Source organism: Anguilla anguilla, chromosome 15 (genome assembly GCF_013347855.1).
Source record: "Anguilla anguilla isolate fAngAng1 chromosome 15, fAngAng1.pri, whole genome shotgun sequence".
In the NCBI taxonomy this organism is placed as follows: domain Eukaryota; kingdom Metazoa; phylum Chordata; class Actinopteri; order Anguilliformes; family Anguillidae; genus Anguilla; species Anguilla anguilla.
Window position 1 is genome coordinate 20608213 of NC_049215.1, and position 18352 is coordinate 20626564.

The 18352-nt window shown below is 48.0% G+C and overlaps 1 protein-coding gene across 19 annotated transcripts in view; it reads right to left on the reverse strand.

The window, feature by feature from the left end:
- LOC118214123 (protein unc-80 homolog) overlaps positions 1–18352 on the reverse strand; it is a 52335-nt gene that overhangs the window by 15685 nt on the left and 18298 nt on the right. For 12 of the 19 annotated variants that reach the window (XM_035393730.1, XM_035393727.1, XM_035393734.1 and 9 more), the window contains 30 exons: positions 17709–17857; positions 17307–17470; positions 16406–16504; positions 15821–16029; positions 15032–15138; positions 14542–14689; positions 12608–12780; positions 11260–11472; positions 10650–10785; positions 10237–10370; positions 9820–9997; positions 9256–9459; positions 8974–9071; positions 8633–8833; positions 7999–8106; positions 7507–7645; positions 7161–7342; positions 6916–7047; positions 5888–5920; positions 4824–5010; positions 4218–4349; positions 3815–3958; positions 3385–3485; positions 3090–3176; positions 2627–2810; positions 1920–2014; positions 1645–1734; positions 957–1058; positions 459–639; positions 26–291 (listed from right to left, as the gene is read on the reverse strand). In XM_035393730.1, the coding sequence (XP_035249621.1) occupies positions 26–291; positions 459–639; positions 957–1058; positions 1645–1734; positions 1920–2014; positions 2627–2810; positions 3090–3176; positions 3385–3485; positions 3815–3958; positions 4218–4349; positions 4824–5010; positions 5888–5920; positions 6916–7047; positions 7161–7342; positions 7507–7645; positions 7999–8106; positions 8633–8833; positions 8974–9071; positions 9256–9459; positions 9820–9997; positions 10237–10370; positions 10650–10785; positions 11260–11472; positions 12608–12780; positions 14542–14689; positions 15032–15138; positions 15821–16029; positions 16406–16504; positions 17307–17470; positions 17709–17857 (4376 nt within the window). The remainder of the gene's footprint in view (positions 1–25; positions 292–458; positions 640–956; positions 1059–1644; positions 1735–1919; positions 2015–2626; positions 2811–3089; positions 3177–3384; positions 3486–3814; positions 3959–4217; positions 4350–4823; positions 5011–5887; positions 5921–6915; positions 7048–7160; positions 7343–7506; positions 7646–7998; positions 8107–8632; positions 8834–8973; positions 9072–9255; positions 9460–9819; positions 9998–10236; positions 10371–10649; positions 10786–11259; positions 11473–12607; positions 12781–14541; positions 14690–15031; positions 15139–15820; positions 16030–16405; positions 16505–17306; positions 17471–17708; positions 17858–18352) is intronic. The other 7 variants (XM_035393738.1, XM_035393735.1, XM_035393729.1 and 4 more) reach the window with 3 other exon arrangements.

The window sequence follows — 18352 nt, forward strand, 5'->3', positions numbered from 1 at the left end:
CTATGAGATGGTAGGCATGACCCACCTGGAGCATGGTGGGTAGGATCCATTGGTATCCACTGAGGGAGAACAGGTGGTTGAAGTGCACTGCAGTGTTGATTGCTGTGGCGGTGTACTGCCTCAGAAGGGCGCTGTCCTCAGGGTGCAACAGCAGAGCGCCATTGAAGACATTGAGGAAGAGCATGATCTCGTCACCCCAAGGGTACTCACTGGGCATGCCCAGAAACATCTCCTCCAGTAGCTTAATCCACAGGACCTTGTGTAGTGTATCCAGGCCAAAGAGCTCCTTTCCTGGACACACACACACACACACACACAGAATTTTAACTGCACACATGAATTTTAACTGCATGAATTTCACACAGAATGGTTGCCATGAAAATGCCTTTTAAACACTAGTGTTGAATGATGTCACGACCAGAGGCAATGAGGAGGTGAGGCTGCCACGACAACCATACCTTGGGGCTCGCTGAAGAGGGAGAACTCGGCATCGATGGCGGTGCGGGGGAAGGAGGGCAGGCGCAGCAGGTCCTCCTGAAGCAGGGAGACGTGGGATTGGCGGTGGAGGGCCGGCATACGCTGGGTGAGGGAGATGAGGAAGAGCACACGCCCCACTTCCTCTAGCTTTCTGGAGAACACCTGGGGGGCGGGGCTTATATCAGTGTGTGCTATAATGTGAATGACTGAAACAAGTCTTAAGTAACATGTACATGACTACTTTGGCATACCACTATAGAAATATGCAAAAATATAGACCTGGCCCAGCAGAAAGAGTAGGGTCATTAACCCCAATGGCCATCTCAGATTAGTTCTCTACACCTGGCTACTTAATTATGCCATCTCCAGCAGACTGGGAATGAAACCCTTTATAGTCCCTACCCATCTTGCTTCCTCCTGTAACTTTCTCAGCTAATAATCATGCTTAAATAAAGGAAACTATATTATCTTCTTGTCACCTGCTTCTGGATCAGTTCCTGGCCCTTCTCCGGTAGCATGTGGACCAGGTTTAGCTGGGGGGACACTGACCTGCGGAAGGGGTAGATGTCCCGCACATATGTCTGCAAACAGAGCACATGACATAATGTATTACTACTAGGGCAATGCAGAGTATAACCATGACAATGTGTGATTAAATAAGCTAGAGATACAATGAGCTACAATCTGGTACAATTTGATTAAGCTAAATATACAACTGCTATATTTGCAACCATTTCCCTGAAAATTATGCTACTTTGCACAACCTAAATCACAATTAACAAACTGCCAGAGAGTACTATTATCTTAATTAATGTGATACAAATTAGCATAAGTTTGGAAGACAAGCTGGGCAAAATAACACAACAGCATCTGGTATGTTATCTATGCAGCTAACAGTTATTGTTCACAAGGCATGCAACATTTAATTGAGATTTATGAAATTTAAATATTAAAGTGAAATAAATAAAAACATTTAAACTGTCCCATAACAATGAAAAGTAGCTATAGGCAAACTTGGGTAAAATGAACCTTATTTATATTACTTTATCATGAATCCCAGTGGTTTTTTTTGTTTGTTTGTTTGTTTTTTTGTATATTGTCCCTCCCATCTATAGGAAATAGATGCTAAATGAATGCATGTTGTGATACTGAAGGGAACGGTGGTACCTTTGAGTAATGGATGAGGTTCCATCGCTTGTCCATGAGGAAGTAATGTGCTGAACGTGCTTCAGGAATATTGAAGAATTCAAGACACTCCTATGACAACAGCATTCTTGTGTCAGAGGCCCTGTTCTTATAATCAAGTGCTTTTTCTATTTTTTATAATCATCTAACTTCTATTAATGGTGATGGTGACGGTCAATCTCCTTGGGGAGGCTGTAACATTACTGGTTGCAGTTACTGTTGCAGTCCTTCGGGGGCAGCACGCTAAGCAGGTTTACCTTCAGAAGTGCCTCAAACTGGGTGTCCTCATGCACTGGGAGCTGGGTGGGAATGTCACACTCATTCTGCCCATGGACCACCAGGGTCTTGGTTCCTGTTTGGATGGAAAGTGGGGCAACATCACCAATAGAAACAAACTCAGTGCAAGTCTCCTGTGCTCCTTCCATCCTCTGAGCTTCATCGGTGGCAAACACATTACCGATGAACTTGTCAGCATATCTGTGGTTCCACTTCATGTCTACTGAAACCACATCATGTTTATAGTAGCCAGAAGTTCAGCTCCATTGTTCCATCAGTCCTCTTTGGCTACATTCACACTGTCAGTTTTTGGGAGTGACAACCGTATTTCATTTTGAGAGTGAATATTGTAGTGTACTGTACACATTACAGCAGAGTGAAGTGAATTGAGCTCACTGTGTACGGAAGGTGACAGGAGTCACTCTCCCAATCAGATCTCACAACGACCATAAATATCATCTGTAGCCATAACAAGTTTTACAACAGTGCAATATGTCAACTGCCACGGCATGTTTTGAAAGTGTACTTAATTCATTTGAAAATTCCAAAAAATGGAGGTGTCCAAGTGTGCATGATGACCTCACATTATGTCACCTCACACCAGAGGGAAAACAGCATAGATAAACCACGGCAGAACCGAAGCCCTCCCTGAGTGCTCTCCCTCACACCTGTGCTGATGCCGTCGTACCTGGCATGGATGCGGTGACCAGCAGTTTGACCTCGCACTGCTCTTTCTTCATGGTCTGCTTCAGGTCCTTGAAGAAGAGCCCCTCCACGTAGCCCACCACCTCCCACAGGAAGGTCAGCGTGGCCGAGATGGCATCCATGCCCCACTCGCAGGGCGTCCGCACAAAGTACATGATCAGCCCCACCTGAGGCGCACAGACAAGGAGGAAGAGATAACTGTCAATCAGTACAAACCAATCAGCATGCTGGCTTTGTTACAATGAGACTATGATTGGTTCAAACTTTGGTGCCAGTGAGGGAGAAGCGTGAATGGTTGTGTGCTGCCAATCTGGGATCGACACAAACCAGTTGGCATTAATGCACTTATTTGCTATTTTCTATCTTATCAAGTGTATTGTGGATAAAATGCTGACATAAATTCCTAAAAAGGTGCGAGCATTTCAAAGTGAGGCTGTGCATCTCACCAGGTAGTTGAAGAGAATGTGAGAGGTCTGGGCCGGCAGGTCTCCTATGTTCAGAAGCAGCTTCCGCAGCATGTACATGAGCTCGTCCTGGAACAGTAAAGCAAGTGCTCTCAAAAGCTGCCTAGGGCCGTTCACTAATAAAATAAGCAATGCTTGTGTTAATAATAATGAGAGATTGTTATATGATGATGCTTTGAGAAACAGGAATACCACACAGTGGTCTGTTCACCTCAGTGGAGCTGAAGCTCTCACACAGGAAGAGGGCTGAGTTAAATATGATGTTACTTCCTCTTACCTGTCTGTTGCTGACAGTAAGCTTCTCCAGGAAGTGCCTGAGCACCAGAGCAGGGTCCTCGATCAGACAGTTCCACAGGACCTGTTGTGCCACTGCACTCACTGGATCACCAAGGGAGAACACGCACATGCATGCACACACACATGCATACACACACGCACACACACACACACGCACGCACGCACGCACACACACACACAGGTCTCAGAAATCAATGTAATTACATCTATTCAGCAGGCTGACACTTGTCCAAATAAATGTAAATAACACAATAAAACAAAATAAATAACATCAAGTGCAATTAACAGGGTAGCTACCAGCACCAGAACAGAATAAGGCAGTAAAGCTAAATCATACAGAGAACATACAGACTCAGCTACAATGAGAAATGAGATAAGTGCGGAGCTATAACATCAGAGGAAGGCCCTACCTGCAACGCCATCCTCCCGCACCTCCCCATCCTCCATCAGATGCACAATGGGCAGCACTGCCGCACAGATGCATGCTGGGAACACGGCCTGCGGGGGCTGCAGAACATGATGAGTGGGCGTGAGCTCCGTGGTGTTCTCCTCATCTGTAGGGTGAGGGGGCAGAGAAATGTGTGCAGGAAGTTGTGAGAATCGTTCAGCACCTCTAAATTTGAAGGTATTATCATTATAAACACTCTGGATCTGATCCATGTCTCATTAGTTTTTTTCTAATTTTCCAGTTTAAAGATTTCAGTATAATTTCTACTAAATGTGTTTTCGTGTTGTTTTAGGACCAGTCCAGCATATGGACTATTCAGCCCTGTAACACCAGTCACAGAGACACACAGAACTGTGACCTCTGACCTTCGGCACTGACGACAGAGCGCACGGACCAGACGGAGCCGCGGCGGAAGGAGTAGTTCCTGTGGGAGTTGCTGGAGGCGCAGGAGGGGCTGACGGACAGGCGGCGAGACGCCAGGTTAACCACTTCTTCTGCTGACAGGGAACAAAGAGCACCACGTCAGACATAACACAGACACAGCACAACACAGCACACAAACGCCGACACTACAGCATCAGTACAGGCACAGCAGCATTCAGCACACCGACACAGTACAGACACAACATGATACAGTACATCGACACAGTACAGACACAAGAGACAGAACAGACTCAGAAAAATCCTCAGAAGAGGTTTATAAACTTTATAAATGTATGGTGAATGATATCCATTATTGCCATTCACAGAGGTTAAAAAATCCTCCTTCTAATCTAAAAGGTATTCTCAATTAACAAATGTTCTACTCTAAAAGAGTGAGAGAGTGAGTCATCAGGATTTCACTGAGGGGTGAGTCATGTCTGAAGGTTGAAGACCCAAAACAACATCCAGATTTATTCATGACTCAATTCTGAGAGGCATGGTGGAGGACTGAGGTATCCCAGCATGCCGAGCTGCAGGGGCAAGCCCACCTTCCTCCTCCTGCTCGGGCGGTGGGCTGCAGGTGGGCTCGTAGCAGGCCTCCTGGGTGATGGGAATGGCGGTGATGATGCTGGCCTCCCGCCCCAGCCGCCGCTTCTCCTCCTCCTGCTGCAGGTTCTTCAGGATGTGTTCCGCCCGCTGGTGCGAGCGCGAGACCGCCCGCGCCGAGAACGACTTCTGCAGGGGGAGGGGTTCGGGGGGAGAGGGCGGGGCTGAGACGCTGAGGCTTCTGAGGAAAGGGGGTGGGGCTCATAGAAGCCAGCCACCCCCAGAGCAATGGCAGTTGGTAAGTAAACACAACCCCAGCAGTTTTACAGCGCGCTCACAGTGTACAAACTCTTCCCACACAGCCTTAATCCCAAGTCTTTTGTGTTTAGTTGCTCCTGATGAAAAATACTCATTCTGATATTTGCAAAATTCCATTTAACAGAAAAATTAATAAAGGTGTTATTTTAGAAACAATAAATGAATGCAATAACAGCAACTTTTTAAATAAAAAATAACGTTTGATTAATAAAATATCAAATAGTAGTACAGTGCTCATACATTGCAGACAGGATAGCATTTTTCACCAGGAGACTAAACAAATTACAATGCAGTTTCACAACCAGCGCACACAGATGTGAGGCGGAACCTGTGCACTGAATCAACAGCACAATGAAATGACAGAACCTGGAAGCATGGAGTTCAGACGCATGTAAACTCTGTGAATAGCACACATTTCCCATGCTTATCCATGCAAAGTCCATGCACTTTACTGTGGGACCACCATGCACTTCCTTACGCTAATATACTTTACCATGCCAGCTTTGGCCTTGTCATGCCTCCTTAACTACGGTACACTGTTATAAGGGATGCCAGTTTATGTGGAATGTGCAGCCATTTTGGCCTCGGGTACCAATTTGTATATGTAGGTGAAGTGGGGTGTAGTGGGGTGAGGGGGCAGGAAGGGGTCATTTCAGAGATTCAACAAACATTCACTTATCGATGTACAATCCCAGATCATCACTGAATGCACGTCCATACAAGCAGCTGAGGAGAAATCACAACTTACTATGGGAAAGACTGACTGAATTAATGTGGCATACTAAAAACAAGAAACCAATAGACAGATTACAGCTCTCAGTATAAAGTCCACCTGCCAATATCACTTTCAGCTATGGAATATTAACAAGTGATGTTAGGACATTATCATGCATGCTGTCCCGAACAAAACAAAACACTTGTAGTTTCCATAGCTGATGGTACACAATCAGTAATCACCATGGCAACAAAGTGAATACAGTCATACCATGAAACAAAGCAAGCGTATTTCTCTTGACCCCGGTTTAACATATCGTATATGATTACTTTTAGATCAGTTTAGATTACACTCATGCCTTTCGGGCTTGTACAGTTTTAATGGGCTTGCACAGTAAACTTTACTAACAATCCTCATTTCTTGGTAGGACTGTAAATTTAAACTTACATATGTTAAGCAGTTAAAAACTCCACCACAGAATTTACAGTGATGCGGTATGCAGGGGGTTGGGGGGGGTGGGTTAGGTGGAGGGGGGTTAAGTGGTGGACGGGGTGTTTGACAATAGTAAAATTAGTTACTCAGATGCAAATCAAAAAATGGAATTTCAATTTAAGGTGTCATTTGCACTCTCAAGTTCAGAAGAGTTCTGGTGTATCAAACACTGGTTTTACTGGTGCAAAACATGGAGACCGACCCACCAGTCGTCATCACCCAGATATTTCACACAGGGGTGATTATATTTTTAATAAAGATACAGGCCCGTCTCACTGGGGTGTTGCCCTCTGTCACTGTGGAGGACGTAGCTGCAGTTTCCACAGACCGAGCTGCGCAGACACTGCGTCGGAGGAGCGCACTGCCTGCACAGCCGTCTCAATCCGCCTGCGGGGGGCGCTACAGCGCATTACGTGCTGCCCTGCAGTAACAGCGCGGTCAGGACTGTACACTGATTACAGAACTCACTGATGAAAAGAAAAGCACACAGACCCATGCAATGAATCCACACAGCTGAAGCGTCTAAGCTTCCGAGCGGCCCGGGGGCGGAGACAGGGGGCGGGACTTACAGACTGGTCCTCGTTGATTGGGTCCTGGACGCTCCCCGTGTTCTGGGGCACCCACGGCGGGTCGAACATGGGCACGCAGGGCATGCCCAGGATGGGGGAGGGCAGCGTGAAGTTTATGCTAGGGGGCGGGATCTAAAAGGGACGGAATGCATTGCAGCCAGCGAGAGTCATTCATTTCAGTTCCTTCAGAAAGAGTAAACAGAAGCACAGACTTTAAGAGTGAGGGTGGAAATGAAGGTACACACCTTAAAGATCTGCTGAGCTCCCTCCTCCATGCGAGGCCACACCTGGTAGCGGAAGCGCCACAGCGTGTAGAACTTGAGCACGGAGCTGATCCGCTGCCCCGCCTCCTGGTGGTGGAACTCCGCCATCATCATGTCCGTGACCGCGTCCGGAACCTTCACCGCGCACAGCAGGAACATGGCCGCTGTTCGCACACACGTACAGTACAGTCATGTATAAACGTAAGTAAGTAACCACCATACATGCATACACAGAGAAAACACACAGGCACAAATACTACAAATTATATCTCTAGTGCATAGATAGATGTGGTATCTCTAAACGTGCAGGATGTAGACACAGGCCTACCTGCTGCAGCAGCCATGTGCTCATCCACACTGAGCAGCAGCTCCCAGGCGGCAGGCTGGATGTCCCCATACATGTCCTCAGTCAGGATGGGCGCGGCCTTAATGAGGAGCGACAGGGGCGCGGGAGCCAGGCTCATCACCTTCAGGGTGGAACAAGGCACTGATCTCACAGCCCACACGACACGACTGAGCTGGTGGGGTGCTGATTCTCTGCAGTGACCAGATGGTCAGCTCCTGCATTTGTTCATCCGCTCTGCATTCTTATTCTTGGAGACTGTCTTCTTAACAGGAGTTTATGACGCTATATTACAGCTGATGAATATTCATGTGTGTGACTGAGCTGTTTATCTGGCTAGACTGCAGACTATGTGCTGACATTGAGTGGGAGGGGTCAAATAATGATTTGGCATTAGAGTGGGAGGGTCCAAAGGAAGAGCATTAGAATGGGGACACAAAAGGAATTCAGAGTTAGGAGGAATGAGGGGGGCAATACCTGATTGCGGATGTACTTCAGCATGCCCGTGTCCTTCTTCCCCTCTGCACTGGCATCTGTGGGCCGCTTCTTCATAGAGGGGGTACGGAGGCAGGATTTATCCGAACACTGGAACCAGAGAGTGGTCATATTTAATGAGGCACACACGGCCACTATGAGCATGTATAATTATGCACAGGGTGGAAGATTTACCATGAAAACTTGTAAATACATGACATGCATGACAACAACTATCAATGATTTCAGACATTTTAAAAAAGTGAATGGTGCACTTCAGTATCCATCCTGAAAACTGTCTTGTCATACAAACTATGGATCAATATTTACTGTATTTCTACTATTATTAATGCACTTCCTGATATCACGACACTGAAACCCAGTGAACATGTTTGCAGGACATCAGGCAGTTATTTTCAAATAAGAATAATAAGTATAATGATTATAATAAAGTATATATCAAGCTCTACTTCAACAAACATGCTAAATTACTACCTGTACTTAAAAAAGGTGAGGTACTGTTTTTTTTCCAACTGAAAAACCGCTAAACATGTCCGTGAACAGCATGTTGGCAGTGTCACTCAAAGGCAGAGCAGCAGCGTTGGCTGAGCGACTGCTCTCTCGGCTGCTCCCTCACCTCTTTGGTCTTCTTGGCGCGGGCGCCAATGTGGGCGGAGCCGCCGTCCTCGCGCAGGCTGTCCACGGTCTCGCCGTACAGCAGCTTGATGGCGCGCACCAGGCGGGCGCAGGAGCGGCTGTGGTGCTGGTAGCAGCGCGGGTGGCAGAAGTCCACGTGCGTGCAGATGAAGCTCTGCTGGTTGCACAGCAGGATCATGATCTGCGTGTGGGGAGGGGGGGCACAAGGGGGCAGCAGTGAGGCACATCTGCTTGGTCAAATAAAATGGTAATCTGTCGCAAGGCATGATGGGAGTCTTTTCAGACCAGGCTCAGTAGTGGGCCTGAGGCGGGGTCACCTACGTGCAGCCAGGACATGTTGCGGTGGTAGTTGTCTTCGGCTCCGCCAGTGCTCTGGGCCTCGGGTTCGATGCTGGGCTCGCTCGTGCTCCAGGGACTTCCTGTGACAAGGCATATCTCATTGGTTAATGACTGGATCTCCATACATCAATCAGAATCAGGGCTACAGGTACTGACAGTTGCACATACTTACAGCGTGTGGGTCAGTGATTGGTTTTAACTAACTGGGTTCAGTGAACTACAGCACACTGCAAACAGTATCCGTGCGTAACCGTGCTCAGTTACCGATGTCAGTGACGGTGTCCCTGCTCTGGGACAGCAGCCCCTCTTCGTTCTCGGACTCAGAGTCCTGCCGGGACATCTTGGTGCTCTTCAGGCTGCCAGCGCGGCGGATGGAGGACAGCGACCCCCCCTTCTTCACCCGGAAGCTGCGGGCCCCCTTGATCTGCAGGAGCCGAGACCCCCCGATACGGATCTTCCTGATGGGAGCTGTGAGTGGAGCGCAGGGGTGGGGAGTAAATCACACGGCTCAGACACACTGCAGAGTAACAGCACAAATCTGGAGACTGGGAGTCATTCATATATTCAATGCATTCTAAAGGAGCATAAATGATACTGATTTGTACACATTTGGATCTATGAACTACTTTACTGAGACATTTTGTGTAGAAAGTTAACCAAATGTTATTGTGGGAAATATTTTCTCTCATCCGTCCAGTTTGTGTTCATCTGTTAATTAGTAATCAATGACATGTCAGCAGTTGAATTCGGAGAGTGACTGGGAACATTATGGTTCAATGAAATCTTTTATGGAGGCGGAGGGTCAGTGAGGGGGGCGGGTCCACTGACCCAGAGGCTCCTGGGACTTCTTGTCGTCGCAGCCCGTGTCGGACTTGAGCGTGTGGCTGCTGCTGTGCAGGGAGTCCCGGCCGTCCTCGTCGTCCAGGATGCCGGCGAAGCTGATCTTGCGCTCGTACCGGTGCCGGCCCAGCTCCGGGTCCAGACGCAGCCGGCAGCTGTCCAGGTCCTGGGACCCAGAACGGGGATTAGACCACACGCCCTTCTGATGCTCTTTCAGTTAACTGGGTTCAGACACTGTTCAGATGCTAAATGATAGTGGAAGGACAGTCTTGTGTGTAGGCGGATGCATGTGTGTAAAAAAAGTAATGAGTCATGTTTGAACATGATGGGTTTTAGGGTTGTAAGGCTCACTGGGGTAAGGTCAGGGTCAGGAAATTTTAATTTTAACTCAGTTCTGATACTAACCACCAGGGGCTCTGTGCGTGGGCGAGGTAAGCAGGGGAAGGTCTCCCTCAAGAAGGTGGTAATCTCCAGAAGCAGCTGACAGGCGGCCATCTTCAGGGCAAACGGGCAGGCACACTTGGTGGGGTTGACTGTGTCTGAGGGAAGACCAAGCTCCACATTGCGGTCATGACAAGAGGTACATATGAATCAAGCATAAAATCAATTCTTATTATTCATGAAGTGGACATTAAAGGGCCCTAAACAGCCCTAAACTCCAAACTCCAAACTAAAGTGTTTAGGTGGACATTTTTGTCCGGTTTTGTTCTGGGTTCTTTGTGACTTGAACTAAGTTTTAATCTGAAGCTACGCTAATCGTGGCTTGATCTAAAATAGCTCAGGGATTCGTGCTTGTTTTCGTTTTATCGTCCACTCACTGTCATCCAGGAAGTCCTCTTCCTCGTCTTCCTTGCGCATGCGCCGTTTTGTTTCCTCGTCGTAGATGAAGCCCAGGATGTTGGCCGGGCTCTCGCTGTCTGAGTGGCAGAGCTCACTCAAACGAGTTCCGATAGCCTACCGGAACACACACACACATGCAGGCAGGCACGCACACACACACACACACACACACACACACGCACAGGCACGCACGCACACACACACACACACACACGCACAGGCACACACGCACGCACGCACGCACGCACACACACACACGCACAGGCACGCACGCACGCACACACACAGACACACACACGCACAGGCACGCACACACACGCACAGGCACGCACGCACACACACAGACACATTAGATTGTTGGTGCCACAGCCTGACACCATTTTCATAAATGCCTCACTTAGGATTTAAACCTCTCCCCACTGGTAATAAGACCAGTTTCAAGAGGTATAATAAATGCTGCTCATGCATAATCCATCATGTGCTGTGACAGGTCAAGCTCTATGTGCTGTGTTGAGTTTCACTGCGTGTGAGGTGTTGAGAGCCGCGTGGTGCGTGTGAAGTGCCACTGTAGGACATACTGTAACTCACATCACCCCACTGACAGAAGTATTTGGCTGCGTTCCACTGCAGCTTCTGGTTCCTCTTGTTGCCCACTATAGGAGAGCGCCCCCTGGAGAGGCCTCGCTTGGTGATGTTCACATGGTGGCCCTTCATCCACTCGGGCCAGTTGCCGCGGTTACAGCGGTGCACAAAGCGGGCACATTCCAGGAAGAGCGAGGCCCGGGCCACCACTGGGGCTTCCTGTTGGGGGACAGACACACTTCCTGTCAGGGTCTCAAAAAGGCCAGCCACCTGCTGTCCGTCTCTGAAGAACATATCCGTGACTCACAGATGCACAGATCACATGTTTGCAATCCTCATCACTGCAAAAACCTCCACCTCTTAGGAGCTTGTTCAGTCTTGGGTTACATGTGCAAAGTTAACATAATTACACCTCAGCAGTTTAAGCAGAGCTGGGTGATTAAACGGTGGGCAGAGTCTGACAGTGGCTGTCATGTTAGACTACAATAAGATAAGAGACTGATTTAAGAGCACTGGGCCCTATTCAGACTTGGCAGATTTACAGGCATGCTGTGCTATGGCATATCTAATGCACTCCATCAGGGAACTAAGTGGGTTTAATAAAATGTTTCATTTTTATTTCATGTAGAATGCGTAATGAGTGCTGGAATGTATTTGATAGGAGAAGGACCCAGAGTCTGCTACTGGCCAAGTTCAAAACTCATTAAAAGCATAGAGACACGCTTGTGGCTGCAGAATTACCCCCCCACTGGTCTTACCTCACCGGGAGGCGGAGTAATGTGAAAAATGAGGGAACACAAAGGTGAGATGGTGGAGATGGGAAGGCGGAGGCACGTTCACAGCACGGCCAGGCTGCGGGTGGACAGGGCGACCGCCTGGCTAGTTACAACAACACACAGCTCTGCGGACAACACGCCACAACATGGAGGACACGGCACGAAACGCTGCAGATTCAACAGATCACATTGACCACGTCACCAAACGCACAACAGGAACAACACGGCACAACATAGACACATCCTTTGTACACCACAAATGCACAGCATTGCAGCATTAGCGGCTACTCACAACACACACAGTCACAACATGATTAACACATGACAACATCAGCACATCACACGAAAAGACGCCCAAAGTCACGTTCAAACCTTCAAAGCTGCAAATTAAAATAAGAAAAACCACAACTGCTGTATGCAATGAAGGCATGAAAAGCTGTACTTCACAGTAAAAAAATAGTACAAATAACTACTATTTTAAAAATGTAAAACATTTTTAAATGGCATTTTTTTCATTTGCCAAATAATACAGAGGGTTATCCTCTTTCTCTCTCTCTGTGTCGGGGGTGGCGCCTCACCAGGTCCAGGGCCGCGGCTAAGATGGAGGCGTCGGGGATGGTGCCCGGCTCGCAGCAGTTCAGCAGGAACTGGAACCTCTTCATGCCCTGCCGGATGGCGCCCAGGTTCACCACGTTCTTGTTCTTCATGGCTTCCTGGCTGGCAGCCAGGCGCTCCTGGAACCCGTGGCACCCTGCCAGAATGGGGGAGGGGGGAGGGGGAGGTGGACAGCGTAATATGGCTTTGACAAGCAGGCTGGCGCAGTTGGGGCTATGGTTCACTGCTTCCCCCTTTTGGTCACACTGTAAAATGCAGGCGGAGACAGACCAAACACCACAGAAGGCACAAGGACAGCATGTGGTGACAAATGCGTGGGCAAGCTTACGAGTATCTGCTCCCAGTGTGCAGGAAAAATCTTCACCCGAACATGGAGTGCTGTCAAGTGTCACAATTTGTGGAGAATGCTGGATTATGACAGACTTACTGTTGTATGATTTAAGGTAGCATACTTCTGATTGAAGTAAAAAAGGAAGACCTGAATAATCATTATTATGCTGTATAGCTGTGTAGAAACATTACAACATTGGATCAGGTTTTGATCTAAGCTTTCTGTCTAGTCCCTGATTCAGGTGCTTAATTTAACCGTGTCCAGTGCCAGATTGGTCAGGAAATGTGCACCAGGTAGTGGGTCTCTGATAGTCATGCAACACATTTTTGACAGAATGCACTGGGACAGTATTTGCACAACAAACGTGTTACAGACAGGCAATAGGACAGACAGATGAGGAGCGTCACAACAGCATGTGTGACAAAGACGTAAAGATCAACCTGCCTCAACAAACTTAACAACCCGACCACCTGTCCTGTCCTTGCCCCACCCTTCTGGGTCACCCCGCCCTGCCCCGCCCCTCTGGGCTGCCCTGCCCTGCCCCGCCCCTTGTCCTAAAGGTCTCTGCAAAGTCATGTCCCTTCTCTCCTTTATCCGCCTGTAAGTGCATTACATTAGAATGTAAATTCCATTCAACGCTGGGCCATCGGGTGTGGAGGGTAGTAGGGCTGCTGGGATTGGTTAGGGGGACAAGGGGGAAGGGGAGGGGCAGTTAAAGGGGGATATTTCAATGTTTGAATAAATTAACCCCAGTGCAAGGTATACATTTGTAAATTAGTTGGGGGTGGATGAGGGGGAGGGAGGGTTAAGACAGTCAAGTGGAGGAGGCAGGGGGAAGTGGGGGGTCAAACCTTTCCATTAAAAATGAAAGATCTATATGTGAGATGGTAGAATCGTCTACTTCCTCCACTGCTCAACACTGCAGTGGTAGGTAGCCAGCAATAACAGCAACAACAGCAGCTAAAACTGGACTGCAGAGCCAGGCTCTCTTCCAAGTCAGGGGAAGAAGAGGAAAAAACAACAACCAGCTCAACCGAGGATTTCACTTCTGTTTTTAACTAATGAATCACGGAACAGTGCAGGTCACTAAATTTACAGCTTTGCCCAAAGGCAAGAAAGAGACTGAATGATTAAAAATCATTTTCATATGGACACATAGGCTCACAGAATACCTTGGTAATGCTGCTATTATTATTATTATTATTATTATTATTATTATTCATAAACAAGGTGCCACTTCATGCTTGATGAAGGTGTGGACTTTTCAGATTAAATCAGGGGTTCCAACTGCCCCCAGCCTGTTTATGCAGTCCTGGGGACACAGACTGTGAGATGAGGTGGGAGATGGAACGCAGTGCATCCACACACACAGCCAAGCAGATACGCACACACACACACACACACACAGTGCGCACATGAGCACGCACACACACACAGCTTGCATGGAAGACGGCTGGCGGCAGAGCGCGGGACAGACAGACGGACAAACGGACGGACGGGACAGACCACGGACAGGCACAGAGAGAGAGAGAGCGGGGGGAGGCGCGGGACGCCCCGGGGGTCTACCATCTTTCTCTTCTGTGTGGTGGAGCCTGGACGGGTTCCGCCGGCCGGACCGCCATTTACCGAGCCGCTTGAAGAAGTTCTCCTCCTCGTCCCGGCCGTACTCCGGCGCCCCGCCCTCCGACAGCTTCACCGCGCTGGTGAACTTCACCTGGAGGAGGGGCGGGGCATGGGAGCCATAGAGATTCAGTGAGCTCCATAATGCTTGGGACAAAGACTTTTTTTTTTTTTTTTCTTGATTTGACTCTTCTACACGGTGAAACCAAAATGTATAAAAAATAAAATAAAATCTGAAAATGTGCACTTTAACCACATGTGAATTGTTTGATTACAAATCAGAAATTGTAGAGTACAGAACCAAATGGAGAAAAAATATGTCTTTGTCCCAAACATTTTGGAGCTCACTGTATACACATGCACACACACAGTGCCCTGCATACACACATTCAGTGCAGTGCATATAAAGGGGTGCCAGGGTGCTGATGGCTCTGACCTTGGAGCTCTGTCGGATGAAGCTCAGCCGGTCCACAGAGCTGATGTCCAGCAGGTCCTCCACTCCGTCTGTCAGACCGGAGAGGGATGAGCGTTTCAGCCAGTTCCCTGCACACAAAGCACAGTGAGAGGCTGCAGAGTGTAGCTCTCTCTCTCTCTCTCTCTCTCTCTCTCTCTCTGTCTCTGTCTCTTTCTAAGACATGCACTCTCTATACATGTGTCTATCACACACAAACACACACACAGAAACACACTCTTAATTTTCCTCTTTCTCAGACTCTCTATCTCTATCACTCTCACACATACAGAAACACTCTCTTTCAAACTAATACGCACATGCACACACGCATCTCTCTCTTTCTAATGCAAAGACAGCACACACTTTATACACTAATACTCACACACACATTCTTTTTCACACATCAGGGCACAGATACAGCCAAGTTGAGTGGAATACTGTCACTCAGATTCACACAGACACACACACGCACGCGCACATACACAATCTCTCTATTGATCTCTCTCTTTCTCTTTCTCTCTTTCTGCAATACACACATACGTAACACAGAGATGGTGACTGGAAGTTGAACAGCCCCATGGCATGCTGGGTAAAAAAATGAAAACAAGAAGAAACACAAAACAAAGATGAATTTGTATGGCCGTCACTACTCAGAATCTGACATCGGCAAAAAAAGGAACACAGGCAGGCGCGTCTCGAACACAGGCATGCAGGGCTGCAGCATAATGACATCACACTGAGGGGAGGGGGGGGCCATACACTCCAACCCACCGATGGGCAGCTTGAGCTTCTTGCGGAGGGAGATGCGTCGGGAGCGAGTGCGGGAGCGGCGGTCCGTGGTGGTGCCCGAGTGGGCGGTGGTGCATTCCGAAGTGTCCTGCTCCGATTGGCTGCTGGTGTCGCTAGCCGCGCTCTGGGACTTGAACATCTTTCGCCAGAAATCCTTCCTGCCCAGCAGCGCCCCCGGAATCTGTTCCTCGCTGATAAAGAGAGGGGCACCATGAGACACAAAACCAAAGTCTCTACAGAGTAAAACATGGCCATTATCAAGGATGTGACATGGATAAATATGGAATAAAATAAAGTCTGAGTATAAATTGAGGTGAATTTTTGGCATAATAGTGTTTATACTGTATATGCCTAGCCAAAATCCTGGAAAAGGACAAAGAAGAGAGCAATAAAGTACATGGATATCTATTAAGAAAGTCATGCATAAGAGAGGTTGAATGGTTCTGATTCTGGCATTTAATTTCCCCTGGGGCCTGTTGGGAAACCCCGATGCTTATTTAAACACACATCTGGGAAAGAGTCTGGCGATATGTTAGGCGATGTGGGGCAGTTTGAGGGTGCGCTCACTGTTCGGGGGTCTGCGGGGGTCGGCTGGAGATGCAGCTGCGACACTCGTCTGCCGCAGTGGAGGCTTGGCCCTTCTCCCCGGCCACGCCCGCTTCCGACCTGGACACAGACGAGCAGAGGATCGCCCGCATCAGTGAGTAAGTACATCAATCCACCACTAAAGCCATCGGTGAGTTCATAAACTCACGGGTTAACCACATCAATGAGTACCTCAAATTACCAGTCAATATCATCAATGAGTCCATCAATGCACCAATCAATGCCATTGGTGAGATAATAAACCCGCAGGTCAGCACCATCGATAATTAGTACACCAATCACAGTCATCAGATATTAAAAAACTACACAGGTCAACATCTTTAACTAGTCATCTCGCCAATCTACAGCATCAGTTGATCCGTTTATGATTGTTTGAGGGTGGTAAATACATGTCTGGTATGTATTGCATGTCTGGCTTGTTTAAAATACACTGTGTTCACATTTGTCCCACAATGTCATGAGTACATCAGCTGACTGTACAATTGTGCTCTGGGCAGCCTAGCAGTAATATTTTACACATTTTTGTGTGCAGGTCCATATGATACTCTCATTTTATAGCTTTATTTCAAAGTCCATTTGACAACCCTCAGGCAATTGATCAATAAACTGTGCATATCAACATAGTGTAGCTCTTTTATGTGATCAAACAGTACAGACTGTAGGGTGTAAAATATGTACGGGCACACAGTGGAGTGGAGTGCACAGTTGTGGAGATCTCAGTGCACGAGTGTAGTGACTGATGTAGCACAGTCGGTGAATCCAGAAAGAAGTGGAAAAGTAAAGTTTTCAGGAATATTGGGATTGTGGGGGTGTAAAATGGGTGTGGCTTCAAGGCTGTGTTGTGCCCTGGACAGTTCAGTACCTCCTGGGCCCAGCAGGTTTAGGCTCCTCCTTCTCCTCAGGTTTCTTGGTGGTGGTGAGCTTTTCGGCACTGTCCAGGAGCGCGCTCAGTGCCACCCGTCGGAATACGTTTCCGTGGGACTCCTTAATGAACTGCACCAACTGACGGATGTCACAGTACAGGCCCTGTGTGTGTGAGTGTGTGAGTTTCAGAGCGAGAGAGAGTAAGAGAGAGAGAGAGTGATTGAGAGAAAGAGAGTATAGCAAACTTTTTACAAACTCCTTCTGCTGCTTAATTCTCCAATCGGTGCACAACCAGTAAACAATTCATTCCTGTGTACAGGCGGTATCAGTTTCACAATTACAAAGCAGAGTATACAGCAGGTTTAATACGTTATGTACAGAGCATGTGCAGATTTCTCACCAGGTTTTCCGGGCTGTGGAGCTCGTGGGTAGTGGAGGAGCAGCGGGTTATCAGGGACTTAAACATGCAGCCCACCACCACTGTCTCCATGTTCTGAGCCAGAGACTTGCCCTCACCCGTGGTGAAGTTGTTCCCGAAGCCTGCTTTGTCTGAAAGCAGGGAGAGACGATGTATTACACGGGGGGGAGGGAGGGGGTGGTTTGCCCTGCGTAGCACGAGAACATTCACAGGCAGCACAGGCATGACTAAACATGCCCCACCCCCCCATGAGGTAAAAACAGGCCAAACAACAACAACAAAAAAAAAACAGATCCAAAGAACTGAAAGGCAACCCAAAAACACAGATGAGAAGCAAAATTTCGATTTGGGTGTGAATTAGTATACATGCAAGTGACTATGGCCTGCTGAAATCGGGGGACCTTTTCCTTTTCCTTTATTCTTTTTGGTTAAAGTGAGAATTAGTTGACACTTTGGGGTCAATCAGTCGAAATGGTGATTTGGGCCTAGCAGTTGGCACGGGGGGTATTCAGACTCTGGGCAGTTTTGCCAGGATATTCAGGGTGTGTAGTCTAAACACATCACCTCAGTTTGACTCAGAGGGGATGCAGAAATGGTAGCGTGCCAAAGAAGCCATTTTAGTTTAT